General features: G+C 54.7%; 7 protein-coding genes across 7 annotated transcripts; 3 read left to right on the forward strand and 4 right to left on the reverse strand.

The window, feature by feature from the left end:
* Positions 1-6: 6 nt before the first annotated feature.
* On the reverse strand, positions 7-1110 carry PG985_002942 (polysaccharide lyase family 1 protein; the record flags this gene model as incomplete). Its single annotated transcript, XM_066822711.1, has 1 exon — positions 7-1110. One exon carries the CDS (start codon positions 1108-1110, stop codon positions 7-9), a length of 1104 nt encoding a protein of 367 aa, XP_066690143.1.
* Positions 1111-1799: 689 nt separating this feature from the next.
* PG985_002943 (uncharacterized protein) lies at positions 1800-2660 on the reverse strand (the record flags this gene model as incomplete). Its single annotated transcript, XM_066822712.1, has 1 exon — positions 1800-2660. The coding sequence occupies one exon, from the start codon at positions 2658-2660 to the stop codon at positions 1800-1802; it is 861 nt and encodes a 286-aa protein (XP_066690144.1).
* Positions 2661-4046: 1386 nt separating this feature from the next.
* On the reverse strand, positions 4047-6368 carry PG985_002944 (uncharacterized protein; the record flags this gene model as incomplete). The annotated part of the gene is made up of 2 exons (XM_066822713.1): positions 4047-4136; positions 4233-6368. 2 exons carry the CDS (start codon positions 6366-6368, stop codon positions 4047-4049), a joined length of 2226 nt encoding a protein of 741 aa, XP_066690145.1.
* Positions 6369-8484: 2116 nt separating this feature from the next.
* On the forward strand, positions 8485-8834 carry PG985_002945 (FAD binding domain protein; the record flags this gene model as incomplete). Its single annotated transcript, XM_066822714.1, has 2 exons — positions 8485-8594; positions 8669-8834. 2 exons carry the CDS (start codon positions 8485-8487, stop codon positions 8832-8834), a joined length of 276 nt encoding a protein of 91 aa, XP_066690146.1.
* A 344-nt stretch (positions 8835-9178) lies between these two features.
* PG985_002946 (heterokaryon incompatibility protein-domain-containing protein) lies at positions 9179-11347 on the forward strand (the record flags this gene model as incomplete). The annotated part of the gene is made up of 2 exons (XM_066822715.1): positions 9179-9473; positions 9759-11347. 2 exons carry the CDS (start codon positions 9179-9181, stop codon positions 11345-11347), a joined length of 1884 nt encoding a protein of 627 aa, XP_066690147.1.
* Positions 11348-11704: 357 nt separating this feature from the next.
* PG985_002947 (family 32 glycosyltransferase) lies at positions 11705-12640 on the reverse strand (the record flags this gene model as incomplete). Its single annotated transcript, XM_066822716.1, has 1 exon — positions 11705-12640. One exon carries the CDS (start codon positions 12638-12640, stop codon positions 11705-11707), a length of 936 nt encoding a protein of 311 aa, XP_066690148.1.
* A 1218-nt stretch (positions 12641-13858) lies between these two features.
* On the forward strand, positions 13859-14785 carry PG985_002948 (acetylornithine deacetylase; the record flags this gene model as incomplete). The annotated part of the gene is made up of 1 exon (XM_066822717.1): positions 13859-14785. The coding sequence occupies one exon, from the start codon at positions 13859-13861 to the stop codon at positions 14783-14785; it is 927 nt and encodes a 308-aa protein (XP_066690149.1).
* Between the last annotated feature and the right edge of the window lie 1156 nt (positions 14786-15941).

Genomic DNA, 15941 nt, shown 5'->3' on the forward strand with positions numbered 1-15941 from the left:
TTTTAATTACCCCTTAATTGTCCCGTACCCCCCGTTCGACAGCCCCGTCGCCGCCTGGTCCTTAATAATCTTACCGCGCGTGCCGAGCGACTTAACGCTATCCACCACAAACGCATCGACCTCGTCCCGCGGCATCGCCCCCGCATTAGCAACGACGTAAGCGTACGCATCCTTAGCCGACATGGACGCCAGCCCCTTGGAGTTGGGTGCCCAGGTCTGCGGCATCGTCTTGGCCCTGTCGACGGTGTCATGCGGCTGCCCGCCGAGGCGGCCGTCCTTGTCGGCGTCGAGGAAGTTGCCGGCGGCGTAGACGGCCTGGTTGTCGTTCATCTGGAAGAAGATGCCCTTCTGGGGGTCGGTGGAGGAGGGGCCGGCGATGAAGTAGTTGCTCAGAATGTCGTGGCGGAACTGGCCGCCCGAGTTGCCGGCCGTGTAGGCCGACTGGAAGTCGTAGACGACGTTGTTGACGAACTGGGTGTCGCCCTTGGCCAGGGGCTGCCGGTTGTGGGCGCTGACCCAGAGGTTCCTATAAAAAGTGGTGGGCCCGCCCTCGATGTGGGCGCCGAACTGCTGGCCGATGGGCAGGGCGATGATGGAGTTGGACACGGTCAGGTTGGCGACCTTGACGGCGTCGATGGAGTTCCACTGCCCGTAGGCGAGGGAGCAGTGGTCCAGGATGACGTTCTTGGCCTTGCCCAGGTTGATGGCGCTCTTCTTCTTGCCGCCGGCGTCGCGCAGGCCCTGGCGCATGCGCAGGTTCCGGATGATTATGTTGTTGCGCCCGCTGCCCGAGATCTCGGCGCCCATGACGCCGATCCCACCGCCGGGGGCGGTCTGCCCGTTGATGGTCAGGCCGTTCGACAGCGAGACGATGGATTTCAGCTCGATGTAGCCGCCCACGCTGAAGTTGATGACGCGGTTGCTCTTGCTGACGGCGTCGCGGAAGGAACCGGCACCGGAGTCGGCGAGCGTGGTGACGGTGTAAACCTCACCGCCGTCGCCACCGGTCGCCACGGCACCGAATCCGACAGCGCCGGGGAACGCCTCGGCGCTGACTCCGGAGCTTAAGGCCGCCAAGAGGGTGGCGAGGATGCTGATTGGTCGAATCATCTTTTCTACTGCAAATCGAGAGGCAAGCTTGGCGATAAGTAGGGTAGGCCAAGAAAGGAAGCGCAGCCTGGGCGCCCCCTGCCGAGCTTCTGCTTCTTATATGTAACACAGAAATCCCATTGCGACGATAGGCCATACGTAATCCTGCTGTAGTTGGCCAACGTAGTATCGCAACCTGCATTGCGAGCCCCTGAGCCCGCAGATTCTCATTGGAGGAAGAATCATTTATATTACTAACGTAACCTGGTCCAGACGTCTCGCGCAGACGTCTTGCCATGGCATGATCGGCAAATCTGGTCGCCCCATCTGGCTCCCCTTAATTACCCGCTCGGGGCACCGTGGGGCACGGGCGATCATCTTGGATTCGTCCATCCAATGCAACGTCCGCTCCTATTTTGGAAGCTCAACTCTACGTGCGTTCAGGTTCATCAGATGCCAAGTCGCGTCATGGGGGGTTTATTTGCAGAGATGGCCATTCCAGCCATGGGATCGTGCACTTGCAAGAACTGGCAGTTCCCAAGCAGATTTGATACATTCAAGTATTGAAGATGCGAGTTTCAACCGAGCGGCGGCTATGATATGTACATGTAACCACGCTTACAGATATGTACAGATTCGAATGGGAGGACCTCCCGCAACATCCTCGCTCGTACCCCCTAACTCAAACGCAACCGCATCCCGCCCCTCACTCAAGTGAACTGCGTGAAGAAGTCCCAGCTGTTCTTGGGCGCGAAGGGCGTGCTCTGCCCCTGGTTGACCTGGCTGGGGTTGTGGTCGCCGTTGTGGATGACCCAGGTGACGGGGTAGCCCTCCTTGCAGCCCGTGTACTTGGTGAGGACCGAGTTGCCGCCGTTGGGCTGCGGCTCCGACCCCAGCCGCTGGCACCCGTTGTTGGCCACGAACTGGTCCCGCAGCTGCCGGCCCATCTGCACGTTGAGCACCGAGTCCGACGTGCCGTGCTGGCCGTAGTACGCCACCGGGTCCTTGCCGCCCTGGCACCCGCTCAGCGGCGCCCCCGAGATGACGGCCACGGCCCGGATCATCGAGGCGCGCGCGCAGGCCAGGGCGTACGACATGGCGCCGCCGTAGCTGAAGCCCGTCGAGAAGCGCAGGTTGGTGTCGACGCACAGGTCCGCCTCGACCGTCTTGACGAGCTGGTCGAAGAAGGTGACGTCTTCGCCGCCCTGGTTGCCCCAGCCCGCGTTGAGGCCGTCGGGCACGACGAAGATGGCGCTGTTGTTGGAGATGGCCTCGAGGCCGTAGTAGGGGAGGGCCCCGCCCTGCTGCGGGTTCTCGCCGTTGACGATCTTCTGGGCCGAGCCGCCCAGCTGGTGCCAGGTGAAGACGAGGCGGTACGGGTGGCTGTTGTCGTAGTTGTTGGGGATCTTCATGTAGTACTGGCGCTGCTTGCCGTTGACCTGGATGCTGTAGCGCTGGCTCTTGAGCGTCGGGTTCTTGCCGCAGCCCGCCGAGCTCGCGGCGTAGACGGTGTGCAGCGAGGCCAGCACGAGGCAGGCCACGGCCACCAGGATGTTGCTTCGCCCGTACATGATGATGGCAATGATGCGGTCAAGTGCAAGGATAAAAGGGAAGAATGGTAAAAGAAGGAAGAGCTGGCAGGTCAGCGCGATGCAAAGGGCCCGTGGACCAGGACGGTAAGTTGCAGATCTCCCAAGGCTTTATATAGCGGTGTTGCAGCCAGCGTCTGCCCAGCCGGGTTCCTGTCTCCAAGGGCCGTGCTCGATGTCTTCGTGCAGTGATCTGCCAAAAGCCGGCCCAATCCTGGACACCTCGGTAGTTGTGACATATTGCCACAAAGGGCAATCATAAGTGTCGCTCACGGTCAAATCGCCAGAACAGGGCAAACCGCCAAGGGGCCAAGAAGGCCCCCCGGCCCATCATCGTGACGGTAGGGTTACCACAATGCCCAAAAGACTGGTTCAGCTGGAGGATATGGAGCCAGTGGCTATACCATTATTGGTGCGCCTGGAATTCTCCTAGGTTGCCCCATTAGGCGCTTGAGATATGTGGCTCCTCAAATCTATGTCGGACGCGGCTCCCCAGTTTAGCCATATAACGGACATGGCTTGGCGTTTTGAAACCAACAAGCAACTGCATCCCTCCGACCCCACTCCCCCATTCGTGCCAGCTCAACAGTTGCACCAGCCACAAGCCGGCAGATGAACGACGCAGGCTGCTGTTTAGCCTATTGACCCTTAGCCTCCATACTATATACCGATGGTGGGTCACATTGCGGAGAATCTGGGGTATCCTGCAGTCAGGCGCTTACTGCCACAAATGCGCCGGACTGGAGGCCCGCGGTGACAGACGCCTTTACATCAGTTCAGTCAACGGCTGACTATCGGAGCAATCCCTCCAGAAAGATGCTAAGTTGTACTGTGCCTGGCTGAGAAGAGAATAGAAGTTAGACAACCTGATCCATTGGAGCTAACTAGTATAGGTGAATGTATGCCCAATTTGTAAGCATATACTGTGAGAATCTTTGCATACGTGGAATGGAAGAAGAAGAGTGGCCAGGACATTGCGTCTTTTGAACGATGGACTATGTAACGACCAATACGTTCCTTAATTTGAACCGGTGGATGATGCAATATGTTCGTGAATATGAAGAGTTTGGCGGTGAAATTATCGCAGAGGATGGAGCGACGGTAACATCATTAATTTATACAGGTTTTCGAGTCACAGCGAGAATTACCCGAGAAACTTCATTATCATTCCCTTTCAGGATATCCTGTCTACCCCAAGAAGAGTAAATCCTACATCAAGGGTCGATGAGTAACCCAGTGAGTCCAGTACCCCTCAAGTGATTCGAAAGTCGATATACCCGCTTAACACACATCATAACTCATACATGACAGTAATGAACCCACGCCGTAAACCGGTCAACTCCGTACCTAGGAGCAAGCATACAGTCCTCAATCATCCATATCTTCGTCCTCGTCCTCGTCCTCGTCATCTTCTTCTTCTTCGTCCTCATCATCATCGTCTTCGTCATCATCAGAACCCTAGTAATCGAACATGTGTCAGCCAGTCTCCCTCACCCCCTTTATTGCTGCCAGAGCATGCGTTGCCCATGTTCAGCAGTATCATCAGTCACTTACCACATTATTAAGATTCTGCAACTCAGGCATATCGTAGATTTGCCGCGGGAGCCCCTCGTCGCTGTCCACCACGTTCTTGGGCGCGGTGATGATGCCAAACTCGACGGTGAAGCCGCTGCCCACCTGGCTGCGACCATAGAAGCCGATGATGCGCTCATCCGGGTGTGCCTCGAGGTTCTGCACGTGGGCCTGGTTCGAGTTGATGGCGCCCCAGGCCTCACCAGATGCAAGCGTCATCCGGCAGCCGTACAGGGCGCCGCCCCAGCCGGACGGGCAATTCGAGACCGACACCTTGCGGATATCGAGTGATTCCTCCTCCGAGAGGGACCGATCTTCGGCCTGGTGCCCGCCGTAGCTCGTCTGGTTGGCCTGACCGAGGTTACACTTGGTCCCGTCGCTGAAGTAGACGACCGCGCCGTCCATGATGGCGCCGATACGCAGGTCGATGCGGTTCGCATAGGTGAGCCGGCTGTTGCTCCCATCTCCGTATTTGCGCTTCAGCAGGGTGGCCCATCGGCAGAACTGGTCCGCTCTTCCATCTACGTCTACCTCCCGCGACTTCACCGACCGCTTCGTCAGGACAAGTGTTGAGTTGGGCACCTTCACAAACGGCTGGTCGGCCAGCAGCGACCAGATGTTGCTGACGGATTGCAGGTTGCCGTTCATGCCGATGACCTCCAGGCACCATTGCTTCCTGCGGTCGTACGTCTCCTCAAGCTCTTCTTGGTCCATGTGGAACACCGTGGGAGGTCTGATGGCGCCAGACTCCAGCTTGTAGTAGCTCAGCTCTTTGATTACGTGACCCTTGTGATCTTTGAACCGCACCAAAGCCAGACCAGCCAGGCACTTGGCTTCTAGAGATATGTTGTCCTCGCTATCCAAGACGCACCGGACTGTGACGGGACTCTCTCTTTCCGATCTTGTAGTCTGTTCGTCCACTGGGGTCCGGAAATGGTCCATTGCGCGAAGCTTCAGGGCGTCTCGCACGTTCAGCCCTTTCATGTCCACGTCTTGGCTCGATGAAGCACCAGGAATTGCAATGAAACTCTGGCGCCACATCTTGAGCTTGCTCGCCGAAGCAAAATCGGTATCTTGGGAAGCGCCAAAGGCGTGTGCGACCCGGGTCAGAAAGCTAGCCTGACCAAAGCAGCAAGCAGCCCCCAGCGTGGGGCACTGGCCATGGTCGTTACCAAACGCATCCCCGGTTGAACTCCGATCCAGCAAGCAGGCGGGGATCTCTTCGAGATAACGAGGCCACGAGCATGTGAGATGGCTACCGAACATGCCCAGCGACAGACCTGTCGGGTTGCCCTTGCCCACTGCTGCATGTGCTAGGATCAGGCCCTGGTTCACCGAGTAGTGCGAGTCGAGGACAAGCCCAGCAACGACGGGGCGAGTGGAGCTGGTGAAAGGGGCGCCGTAAGATCGGAGGGCCTGCTCGAAGTACTGGTCCAGGGAGTTGCGACTGTGTCCCAGGTGGTTCTGCTGGGCCACTTGGGGATCCCGTAGCTCGGCCACGGTCTTGTCACTCCGAACAACATGCACCTTGGCCACCGAGCCCGCGATGGTCTCCCCCGCGTCGCATTGGAGGTGCGCAGTGGTGATTGTGTCTGTATCCCACTGTTCGTCGAGCCGAAAACTGCGACGTCCAAGATTCATCGAGCGGAACTCCTCGGCTAAGAGAGCCTGCCACATATAAGCCGTCATGCGTAGCTTAGAGATGGCAGCATCGAGGGTGCTGTGTGCACTTGTGATGGCTCCGCGTTTGACTGGAGGGCAGTTAATCACCAGGGGCGAGTCTTTGGCCACCATGATGGCCAGGTTCAGGGGCGGCAGCTGGAGCAGAGGCTGGTAGTTGAGCGTGAGTCTCGCACTGGCAGAGATGTTGCCGTGGAGCTTGAAATCAACGGTATTGGGACCAGGCTGCAGCATCAGTAGACACCGGAAGGCGTTGCCCGCAACTGGCCAGTTCTGTGGTTCCGACGGCTTCGAGAAGGCATCTCGGATGGTTACCGCAACGAAGTCTTCTGTCCCTGACTTAATGGTGTTGGCATCATCGCAGGTGCCGGTGACCAGTAAGCAGCGTTGGTGCACTGTCTCATTGTTGTCCACGTTGGTAAGCCGTAGGACAGCCATAGTGAGACATCAATTCAATCCTCAAAACTCTCTTCAGACGACGACTCAGCTAGTGCTGGAAACAAGTATAATTGAAGAGACGTGTATGAAGATATCAAGTGGTATATGACAACTAAGCGGCTGGAAGTAGAAGGCTTTTTTTCGAAGCTAAATACTTCTCCGCGATTCTCGGCAGTTTCGCGCTCCTTCATGTTGCTTGCTTGTTTGGGTAGCCTGACAGCAGGCAGCAACGTGGCACAGGCCACTGAAGCCTAGCACTTGTAATCCCTAATTTGAAAATTCAGTGCAACCGACCAACTAAATTAGTCCCTGGCGCTTTGGTGTGTCGCACAAGAAGAGCGAGCCTCGTGGAGTCCGCCCACCTTGGCGTTAGCAATTTCTCTTCTTGGAGCGAACAGGAATAATGGTATTGGAACTTCTTGAATAATCGGCTATACCATCCCTTATGAGAGACCCTGGGATAACGTGGTATCCATATTGGAATAAGAAGAAAACACCGAAAGTCGCTTGAAGTTGCTGGGAAAATTGCAGTAAGAAATTGGTGGTGCCCAAACGGTACAAGCCATCCAGCGCAACTGCGGGGGTGCTGGTTTCATCAATTGGCGCAGGTGATATCGACTTCATGAAGTTGACTGGGTGCAACGGACTGGTTAGGTGAGGAGTAAGTAAATACATTGATCAAAGTAAAACCTCGGCAATCCGTCAGAGAATGATTTGTTCATCTCCCTCCGGCGACAATCTTTTGTTGGCATTAATCTTGTACTCTACCTAGCTTCGTGAGAACATTGGCAAGATTTGCCGGCGCCGATGACACTTCCGCCAGCGGGTGGCTGAAGAAAGCCATCACGGCCCGAGACGCATGCCAGAATGACGGGAACTGAGACTCGTGGGGTCCAGTATCCCCTTGATTGCCAAATACCGCATTAGTTGTGGGGGCAGCTTCTGGTCGAATTAGAATATCAGATATATTCGGATGGTGAGAGTTCACGCCGTCGAAGACTTGTAACCCGCGTAGGTAACAGCAGAAGTTGAAGTATAGAATCGCCCCACAACTAATGCGGTATTTGGCAATCAAGGGGATACTACAAACTGCGACAAGTGGAGGTAAGCCCGACAGACGAGAACTGCATCGCACGTTTATCTTCAAATGAATCTGGGTTGGAAAACATGGGCCTCTGCCAAGCCCCTACCACGGACCTGTCGAGAAGCCCGAGAAGCCTAGAATCCGGGCCGGGCCTCTGAAACATGTCCGCTCCCGTCGTCTTATCTGCCTTGGCTTGAGTTAAACGCCACGAACCCTCTGGTATGCATCGCTCGCTGGATTGGTTCAAATACCATCTAGGTGGGGGCGTTCCCCTTCCAAGATGTGCGTGTCTTGACTCTCCATCCAAGTTCCTTGGCCCTTGAGAGGTGCGCGCGAGTCAGATATGGACCGATTATCTTCAGATCGTTAATCAGTGGTGGTAGGCCATCGCCTGAATCCTGCATATTGCGACAGCACCGCAGCATGCATTGCTCTAGACTGCTGCACTGAAGGTGAAGACGAATGTGTTTCCTTCGACAGAATATTCGCCTCTATGTCTTCTCGCTTCGATCCGAGGCCGGGTCAGCCCAGCAGGAACGAACGTCTTACAGGAAAGCCTGTCTATTCGCCTGTAGCAATGCTCATGAACCCATTTGGTTGTTCATCAGCGCCGGGTACCGGCGTGATGCCTAGGGCAGCCCATTATGGAGGCTTAAAGAGCCAGATGCGGAAGGGATCGGGAAGGCTAGAGGGGCGATAAAGCTCGATACAGACAAGCAGTTTTCAACAGTATGAAACCCCGTCATGATCGGCCACGCACAGGATTTTCCACGGAAGTTGCCTGACAACTCCGAAATTCGTGGCCACCACGTGTAAAACAAGATAGGGGCGGGTTCCCCTTTTACCTTACCTTTCCAGATCCATGTCCTACATATAGCAAAGGGAGAGGGAACGCCCGTTTCCCACGAGGAAATGAGGTCTTGCGTCTGGATATCATTATCATCAACTGAAAATGAGCGAGTTCAAAGTCATCATCGCCGGCGGCCCTGGTCCTCGCCAAAATGCTCGAGATGCACGGCATGAACTGACCAGATGGGCTTGTTCGAGTCGATTCAAGCGATCTTCGCCGACGCGCCGCCCTCCGATACGATGCACATGCGTCGCCCGGATGGCACTATTATCTCGTCGCTGGCAGAGATATCGTCTCAGCCGGAGAAACAGCAACTACTGCTGCTCTCCTGGTCCAATAATATGACTAGCTAAGCACAGCATGTAGATACGGCTACGGGCTGTACTTCTTTGACCGGCAACAGCTTCTCCAGATCTTAAGTGACAACCTGAAGCACAAAGAGCGTGTCCTCCTCAAGAAGGAGGTGTCCGGCGTAAAGCTAGCATCCGGCGGCGGCGGCGTCAAGGCGCACTGTACTGATGGCTCCATCTAAAAGGGGACCATCGTAACAGGTGCCGACAGCGTGCATAGTGTCGTCCGCTCGGTTATGAAAAGCTCAGCCGACAAGCTCGAGCCGGGCTACTTTGATCCTAATGAACGCTTTACTATCAAACTCCGATTACAAGTTGGCCTGCTTTGCCAAACGCATGAGACGATGCTTCAGGACAATATACCTTATCAGTATTCAACGATTGCAGCAGGTATGAGGGCGGGGTAGGTGAGGATCACGTGAAGGGGCACAGTAAATCCCCCCATTCGCGTTTACGAGGAGTTGCCGGGCTTATTTCAGGCTTTCAGCCAGTCCTCCAAAGCAGCGAACATGCCAGAGTTGTAAATATGGCAACAAGTCTCAAGCTCTGCGACATTTGTCGAGATATCAACCTCAAGGATTACTTCTACGAGGGCAAGTATCCTGGCACCGTGGAACTAGGGCCCTACCAGGACATAGCAAAGAAAGATCACTGCCCTCTCTGCAGTCTAGTGATCCAGGCACTCAACGGCCACTCACGGGGCCACTGGGAGGTGGGCATTTACCCCGTGGAAGTATGCTACTTGGGGAGGTGTAGTGGAAGGTCGAGCCTGCCAGCCCTGGACGTTTGGTTTGATTCCACATCCGAAACACTCCCGCATGGTATGTGGGGGCATGCTACGACCCGGTGTCAGATTAATCTTCTGGGTACATACCCAAATTTGGGCGCAGCGGGTGAATCAGGAGCAATATGTCGCGCCCGAATCATTGGGGAAAAAGTCGAAATCTCCCTCATTCGGCTTTGGATGGAGCGTTGCGCCTCCTTTCACGGGTCAAATTGTAACTCCCTGAAACCACACATAAGTGAGCGGCCAGGGTTGAAGTTGCTATTAATCGATGTCCAGAGGATGAGATTGACGAGTTGTGACTGGAACTCACACTACTTAGCCCTCAGCTATGTCTGGGGCCACTCTAAGGGTTTGACATCCACAAAGACAAACATACAACACCTCCAAAAGGATGGAGCTCTGCGAGAACTGCGACACGAGCTACCGCGAGCCATTGAAGATGCCATTGATCTTACCATCGCTATGGAAGAGAAATACTTATGGGTAGATGCTCTCTGTATCATTCAAGACGACAACCGTTCCAAGGCCGCGTATATTCCACGTATGGACCAGATATACGGGAATGCATTTCTGACTCTTGTAGCACTGTGTAGCCAAGGGTCAGGGTCGAAACTACCGGGAGTTTCTCATCCTCGCGGTCTGGCTCAGTCCTCTGTCGAAATCGATGGACTACAGATGGTACCCAGGCTGCCACCCCTTTCTTCTGTCATACAGAAGTCTACTTGGAACTCCCGGGCTTGGACCTTCCAAGAAGGCCTCTTGTCCAGGCGCTGTCTGTATTTTACAGAAAACCAAATATTCTGGCAATGCCGCACCTCTTACCAATCAGAGGATTGCCCAGATGAACTTGCAGGGGATCAACATGAATCAGATCTTGCACCAAGCCGGATGCTCCACAATTTGCACAAAAAGACAGGAATTGACCCCAGAAGTCAGTTCAATGTTTATGAATCGCTAGTGAAGCAATATTCTCCGAGGGCCCTGACTTGCGATGCCGATGCCCTGCCTGCATTTTCTGGACTTCTCACCGCCTTAGCCGAGTTGTTTGACTGGAGATTTGCGAGCGCCCTGCCGGAATCCCTGTTTGACCTGGCATTGCTTTGGAGGCCGATGTTCCTTGCAACTATGCGACCCAGGCGGTCGTCCGTCCCAAAGACACCTTCAGTGGCGTGTACATCACCCACTTGGTGTTGGACGGCGTGGCATGGGGACATTTTCTGGGATCCCTGGCGCTTGGACTCTTACGTTGGTAACAGAGTTATCATAAGTACGGAGTTGACAGGTATCTGGCTCCAAGAGTCTGGTAGTCTGCGCCAGATTAAGAGAGCAGCCTCTTTCAACCCCAATGATAACCTCACCAGTTACACGGCTGGCGAGGAGACACCTGTCGAGGCTCCGGTGATATTTGAAGCCAAGACAATCAATGTTGAGGCATATGAGATCTTGGCGCCTCAGCTGGACCAATGTGCTGTGTGGGACGGCGACTTGGCCGGTGGTGGTATTTCCAACTATTTTCGTAATCACACGTCCTTCTGTTCGTGGATCTATGATGCTGGTGGTAAGCACTGCGGCACGCTCACAGGACTACGGCCGGACGTCTGGTCAGCGCAGTGCGATAGCAGCTCTCGTCATGATTTGGTCCTGCTCTCGCGCAGTAGCCAACGTGAAGTAATGCAGGCAGCCGTTCAGGACTTTCAGGAATATCTTCCTCCGGAATATCCAACCGCTAGAGAGTACTACGAGGAAATATTTGACACGCGTCACTACATCTACAAGGATAACTGGGCCCTTAATATCATGCTGGTGCGGTGGGAAAACGGCTTGGCAGAGCGGGTGGTCGTGGGGCAAATGCATGCTGATGCTTGGAATGAGGACCATCAGGAATCAAGTCTCATCACACTCGTGTAAGGTCCGCGGGTAGGAAGATACAGTAATAGAAACGTTAAGACGGGCTGGGTCTCGTCCCCATTAGTTACCGAATGTAACATGTTGATTGTTAGAATACATCGAAAATGTGTGGATGAGCTGGAAATGCACCCAGGGGCTCGTTCCATAGTTCATATAGTTGCCTCTCCATTCTACCGTAATGATGGCCGTCATATGTGGTTAAAGCCAGTCCATCAGGAGATGACTGCATTATTGCTTTTTGTTACATCGAAAATAATGTCATGACCATATTGTATCAAACCAGATCCCATACAAGGGATCACGCCAGACTCCCAGACTCCACGCCCTCGCCGTTCACTACTTCTTTCAAGAGTCCATTCAAGCCCCACGAAAGAGGTGCCTGACCAATGCTGCCTCCGGGATCGATCCATCATTGGTTGACCCCGAGTGCGGCTGAGCCATGCCGAATCCATCAATCCTCAAAACCAAGATGTCACCGAACAGCTGGGGTTCTTGTATTCGAGACAAGTTGGCTAGAGTCGTGATGTCTGGCCGCGCTCGTTGTATCTGCTCGAAGACCACGTCCGTCCAAGCCGCAGGCCCTGTCGAATTCATCGTCTCGAAGCTAGTCGGCTTTAGCTCAGCCACCGTCGTGTTATGTGCGACGGACAGCTCGTGGAGCGAGGCTAGGGCCCGGTCGGCCATGACCCGGAACACCGGGTGGCCGGGGGCGGCGGCAATGGTCCACTGGCAGAACTGGAGGTCGTGGGGTATTTCCGGCCACTCGACCCCATCGCGACGGTCGAATTCGATGCCGACGACGAGCTTGGCGGCATCTCGCAGGTGCCTGGGGATCCAGTCTTTGATAGGCTTCATGGCGAGGGTATCGATGTCGGTATATATCCCACCCTCGGTGTAGAGGAGCAGATAGCGCAGGATGTCCGATCTCATGCCATGGTTGCTCACCGCTAGGTATGTGTCGACGAGCTCCTTGTCGGCAGCTTGGCCAAACTGCCTTTGGACGTAGTTGTCACCCCATTGGCGGCCGACTAGCCTGTATTGGTGATCTGGGTTCATTTTAATCCATGTAGCCGTCTCGTGGAGTTCTAGCCTGTGTCCTTCATGTTGGAACCAAATCTGCCAGATGTTCTGGGGGATGAAAGAAGTTTTAGGGGCTTTGGGGGGCTTGATGGCGTATTGGATCCGCTGGATGTGGTGCCGGAATGTCAGGACGAGCGTGAGGAAAGCAAAGATGCCGTAAAGGCCTAAAACGCCCTTTCTCTTCCGCCACGTAAAGGCGGCCAATGATCCCATGTCGCAAATTTGTAAAAGGTAAGCAGGAAAGCAGGTAGTAGAAACGAGAGCCTGGAGACAATATGACTGAACGTAAAAGATATAAGGAGTGACAAGGCATGTAGAAGGCAAAGGAGACGATCGCTTTTGGGGAAGGTCGCCCAGAGTGGATCAAGTGTCAAATACAACATTTCACAAGAAGTGTCTAAGTCATGATGAAGAGCGTTGCAGTTTGGTGGTGCGTGAGTGACAAAATCAGATGCGTCTAGACAAAAGATAACACAGGCTGAGACAGAAATTACAAGACGTGATGAAAAATCCACTGATCACTCTGGCACACAATACTCAAATAACAATCTATTTGCGGCTCTGAAAACAACAGTCGGTTAGCTCCCAGTCTATCGGTGCTCGACTAACGCATGCAAGAGTAAGCGTCTCGAGAATGCTACGATAGAAGGGACAGAATTCCTGCCAAGAGGTGTGATGCGGTTAAAGAATGGGTTGCTATTCATGGTGACCTGAGTTTGAGAGAATGGTACAGTCGTGGGTCGCCGATGGGAGCGGTTCAAACCCCTGACCTGGTCTGCCCTCGAGACCCACTTTGCCACCCGAAGCTCCTGCTTGACCAGCACGGCGTACTACCGCCCGGTTGGAAACACGTAAACAACGGGTATCATCTTCTCCGAGATGTTCGGAGAACAGAGCGCCCATGCCGCTTGTGATGAGTACAGATCCGACGGGGCCCTGCATACCGCCCGGCTTTACGACTGGCACCCCCGTAATTCTTTCCCGCAATGACTAACAGTGTTATTCTTGGCACTGATACGCATTGCGCTGCCTACTTCTGAGATCTGGCATTCCCAATACGATCTTCGTTCGGCAATCTGGGTGCAGTGGCTGTATGCGGATCGAGTCCGAGCCCTGATATTACTGGTGCGCGATAACGTGAGAATGGGGCTGCATGACGATGCATCGTGTTATGGCATCATTCCCCATGGGCTCTCCAACTACAACCCGCTCTCAAGTTCCACTACTTGAGTGCGGCGCCGCCACGAGTGACTCAAATCAAGAGAACCGAAAAAGACGAGGAACGCCTCAAATCTCATCTGCCATCTAAGTATCTGCCCAACATCTGTTGAGCTAATTGCCTACGTATATCACGGAGCAAAGAGACGGGACACGCAACTTCAAGAGGCACTGGCAATGAACACCTTGAACATGGCCCTTCCATTTTTACTCATGGCCCTCTCGTTATCGCGATCTGGTTTCGCGCAACGTTCCAGAATTAACACTTATGAAGAAACGACCCCGCAGCTCTCAGAGCTCCTCGAGCTTCACCAGTCCCTCGTCGAGATCCCGTCGGTCTCGGGATCCGAAGGTGAAGTCGGCCGCTACTTGCAGAACTACCTCGAGCAGCGCGGCTATAACGTGTATGCCCAGCCAGTCAAGGGTTCCGGAGGCAACGACGACAGGCACAACATATTCGCATACCTAGGCGACTCCAACCGGACCCGGGTCATGTTGACATCGCACATCGACACCGTGCCGCCCTTCCTGCCCTACGAGCGTCGGGGCACCGAGATCTGGGGCCGCGGCACCGTGGACGCCAAGGCCAGCGTGGCGGCCCAGATCGCTGCGGTCGAGTCGCTGCGCCAGAGCAACGAGATCGCTGCAGAAGGAGACGTTGCGCTTCTGTTCGTGGTCGGCGAGGAGGACGGCAGCGGGGGCATGCTTGCCGCCAACGACCTGGGCCTGACCTGGGAGGCCGCCATCTTCGGCGAGCCCACCGAGCTCAAGCTGGGGCGCGGCCACAAGGGCGGAATCGGCGTTCATTTCACCGCCCAGGGCAAGGCCGGCCACTCGGGCTACCCGGAGCAGGGGTCCAATGCCATTGACAAGCTCATCCGCGGCCTGGTGGTCCTGCAGTCCGCCGAACTGCCCGGAAGCGAGGAGTTCGGCAACACGACGCTCAACGTCGGTGTCATCCAGGGCGGCGTGGCGGACAATGTCATCCCGGCCGAGGCTTCGGCGGCCGCGCTGGTGCGGCTCGCGACGGACAGGGTGGACGACACCGAGGCGGTCATCATGGGGGCGGTGCACGACGCCTCTCCGGAGGTCCAGGTCGAGTTCACTGGTGCGTGGGGGTCCAGTATCCCTCAACTATGACGTTGAAGGTAAGTACGATACAGCGACGGCAATAGCCGACCTCATTCTTGTCACTAATCTCGGCTCCAAGGGTTTAAAACTGTTGTGCTCAGTTATGGTACCGATATCCCCAATCTCAGGGGGGATCACAAGCGGTATCTGTACGGGCCTGGTAGTATTCTTGTTGCACATTCTGACCACGAGCACCTCGATATCTCGGACCTAGAGGCAGCGGTGAAGGGCTATAAAGTGCTAATAGCAAAGTTATTAGAGCTTGCATAGATTTTGGCTAGTCTAAGTAAGAAGCGTGACTAGTACTACTTGACAGGAACGAAAGGATTTGATCGTTGACCAGTTACCCACATTAGAATTGCAGTGTCATATGGGTATCAATAACCACGATTTGATGTAGCCTAAGACTCGTGCCTTGTTGGACCAGACTACTAATGACCTTGTTAAACTCCCTCAGCTAAACCAGTTATAGAGAAATCAGCTTGGCACGGCGAGCTCTTGATATATCACGGGCCTCCCACAGGCAACGTAAAACGCCAATTTCTCCTTTTCTTCCAGCCACGGAGATCAGAGTCTCAAAATTGTCATCTGAGAGGTCGGCGTCAGCTCCTGCAACGAGCAGTACATTTATGACCTCGGGGCTGTCTCCGCTAGTAGCAGCAGCATAAAAGGGGGGTCCGCTCAAATTTAATACCTTTACGCGAGATTGGCTTGGTTTTGGCCGTAGCTATGGCGTGATTATGAAGGAGTTCGATTTGAAAGTCATCTGACGTACTGCCGTTTACCTGAGCACCAGCAGCAAGTAGTCGTTTGACCACTTCGACATGACCAGACCTCGCGGCTCCCGAAAGCGCAAATGTAATCTGTGTCGGATTTATCTTGGCTCCAGTTGTAAGCAGTAGATCAACAACCTCCAGATGCCCATGATTCGCAGCTACATAGAGTATTGTTCGGGAGTAAACTCCTTGCACAATCTCTTCGGCTCTGGCAAGGAAGAAAAAACCACTATGCCTTTCTGTGCAAATCTCTTGAGCGGCTCTCTCGAGAGCCTCTTCGGCAGATCGATCTGCTTGCAAATCGGCTCCAGCAGAAAGCAAGGCTTTCGCCACTTCGCGGTGGCCCATCTCGGCAGCAAGCCGGAGCGGGGTTTCTTTGGGTGAACCTC

This window comes from Apiospora marii (assembly GCF_038362585.1).
Source record: "Apiospora marii strain CBS 49790 chromosome Unknown utg000002l_segment0_segment0, whole genome shotgun sequence".
NCBI classification, from domain to species: Eukaryota; Fungi; Ascomycota; class Sordariomycetes; order Amphisphaeriales; family Apiosporaceae; genus Apiospora; species Apiospora marii.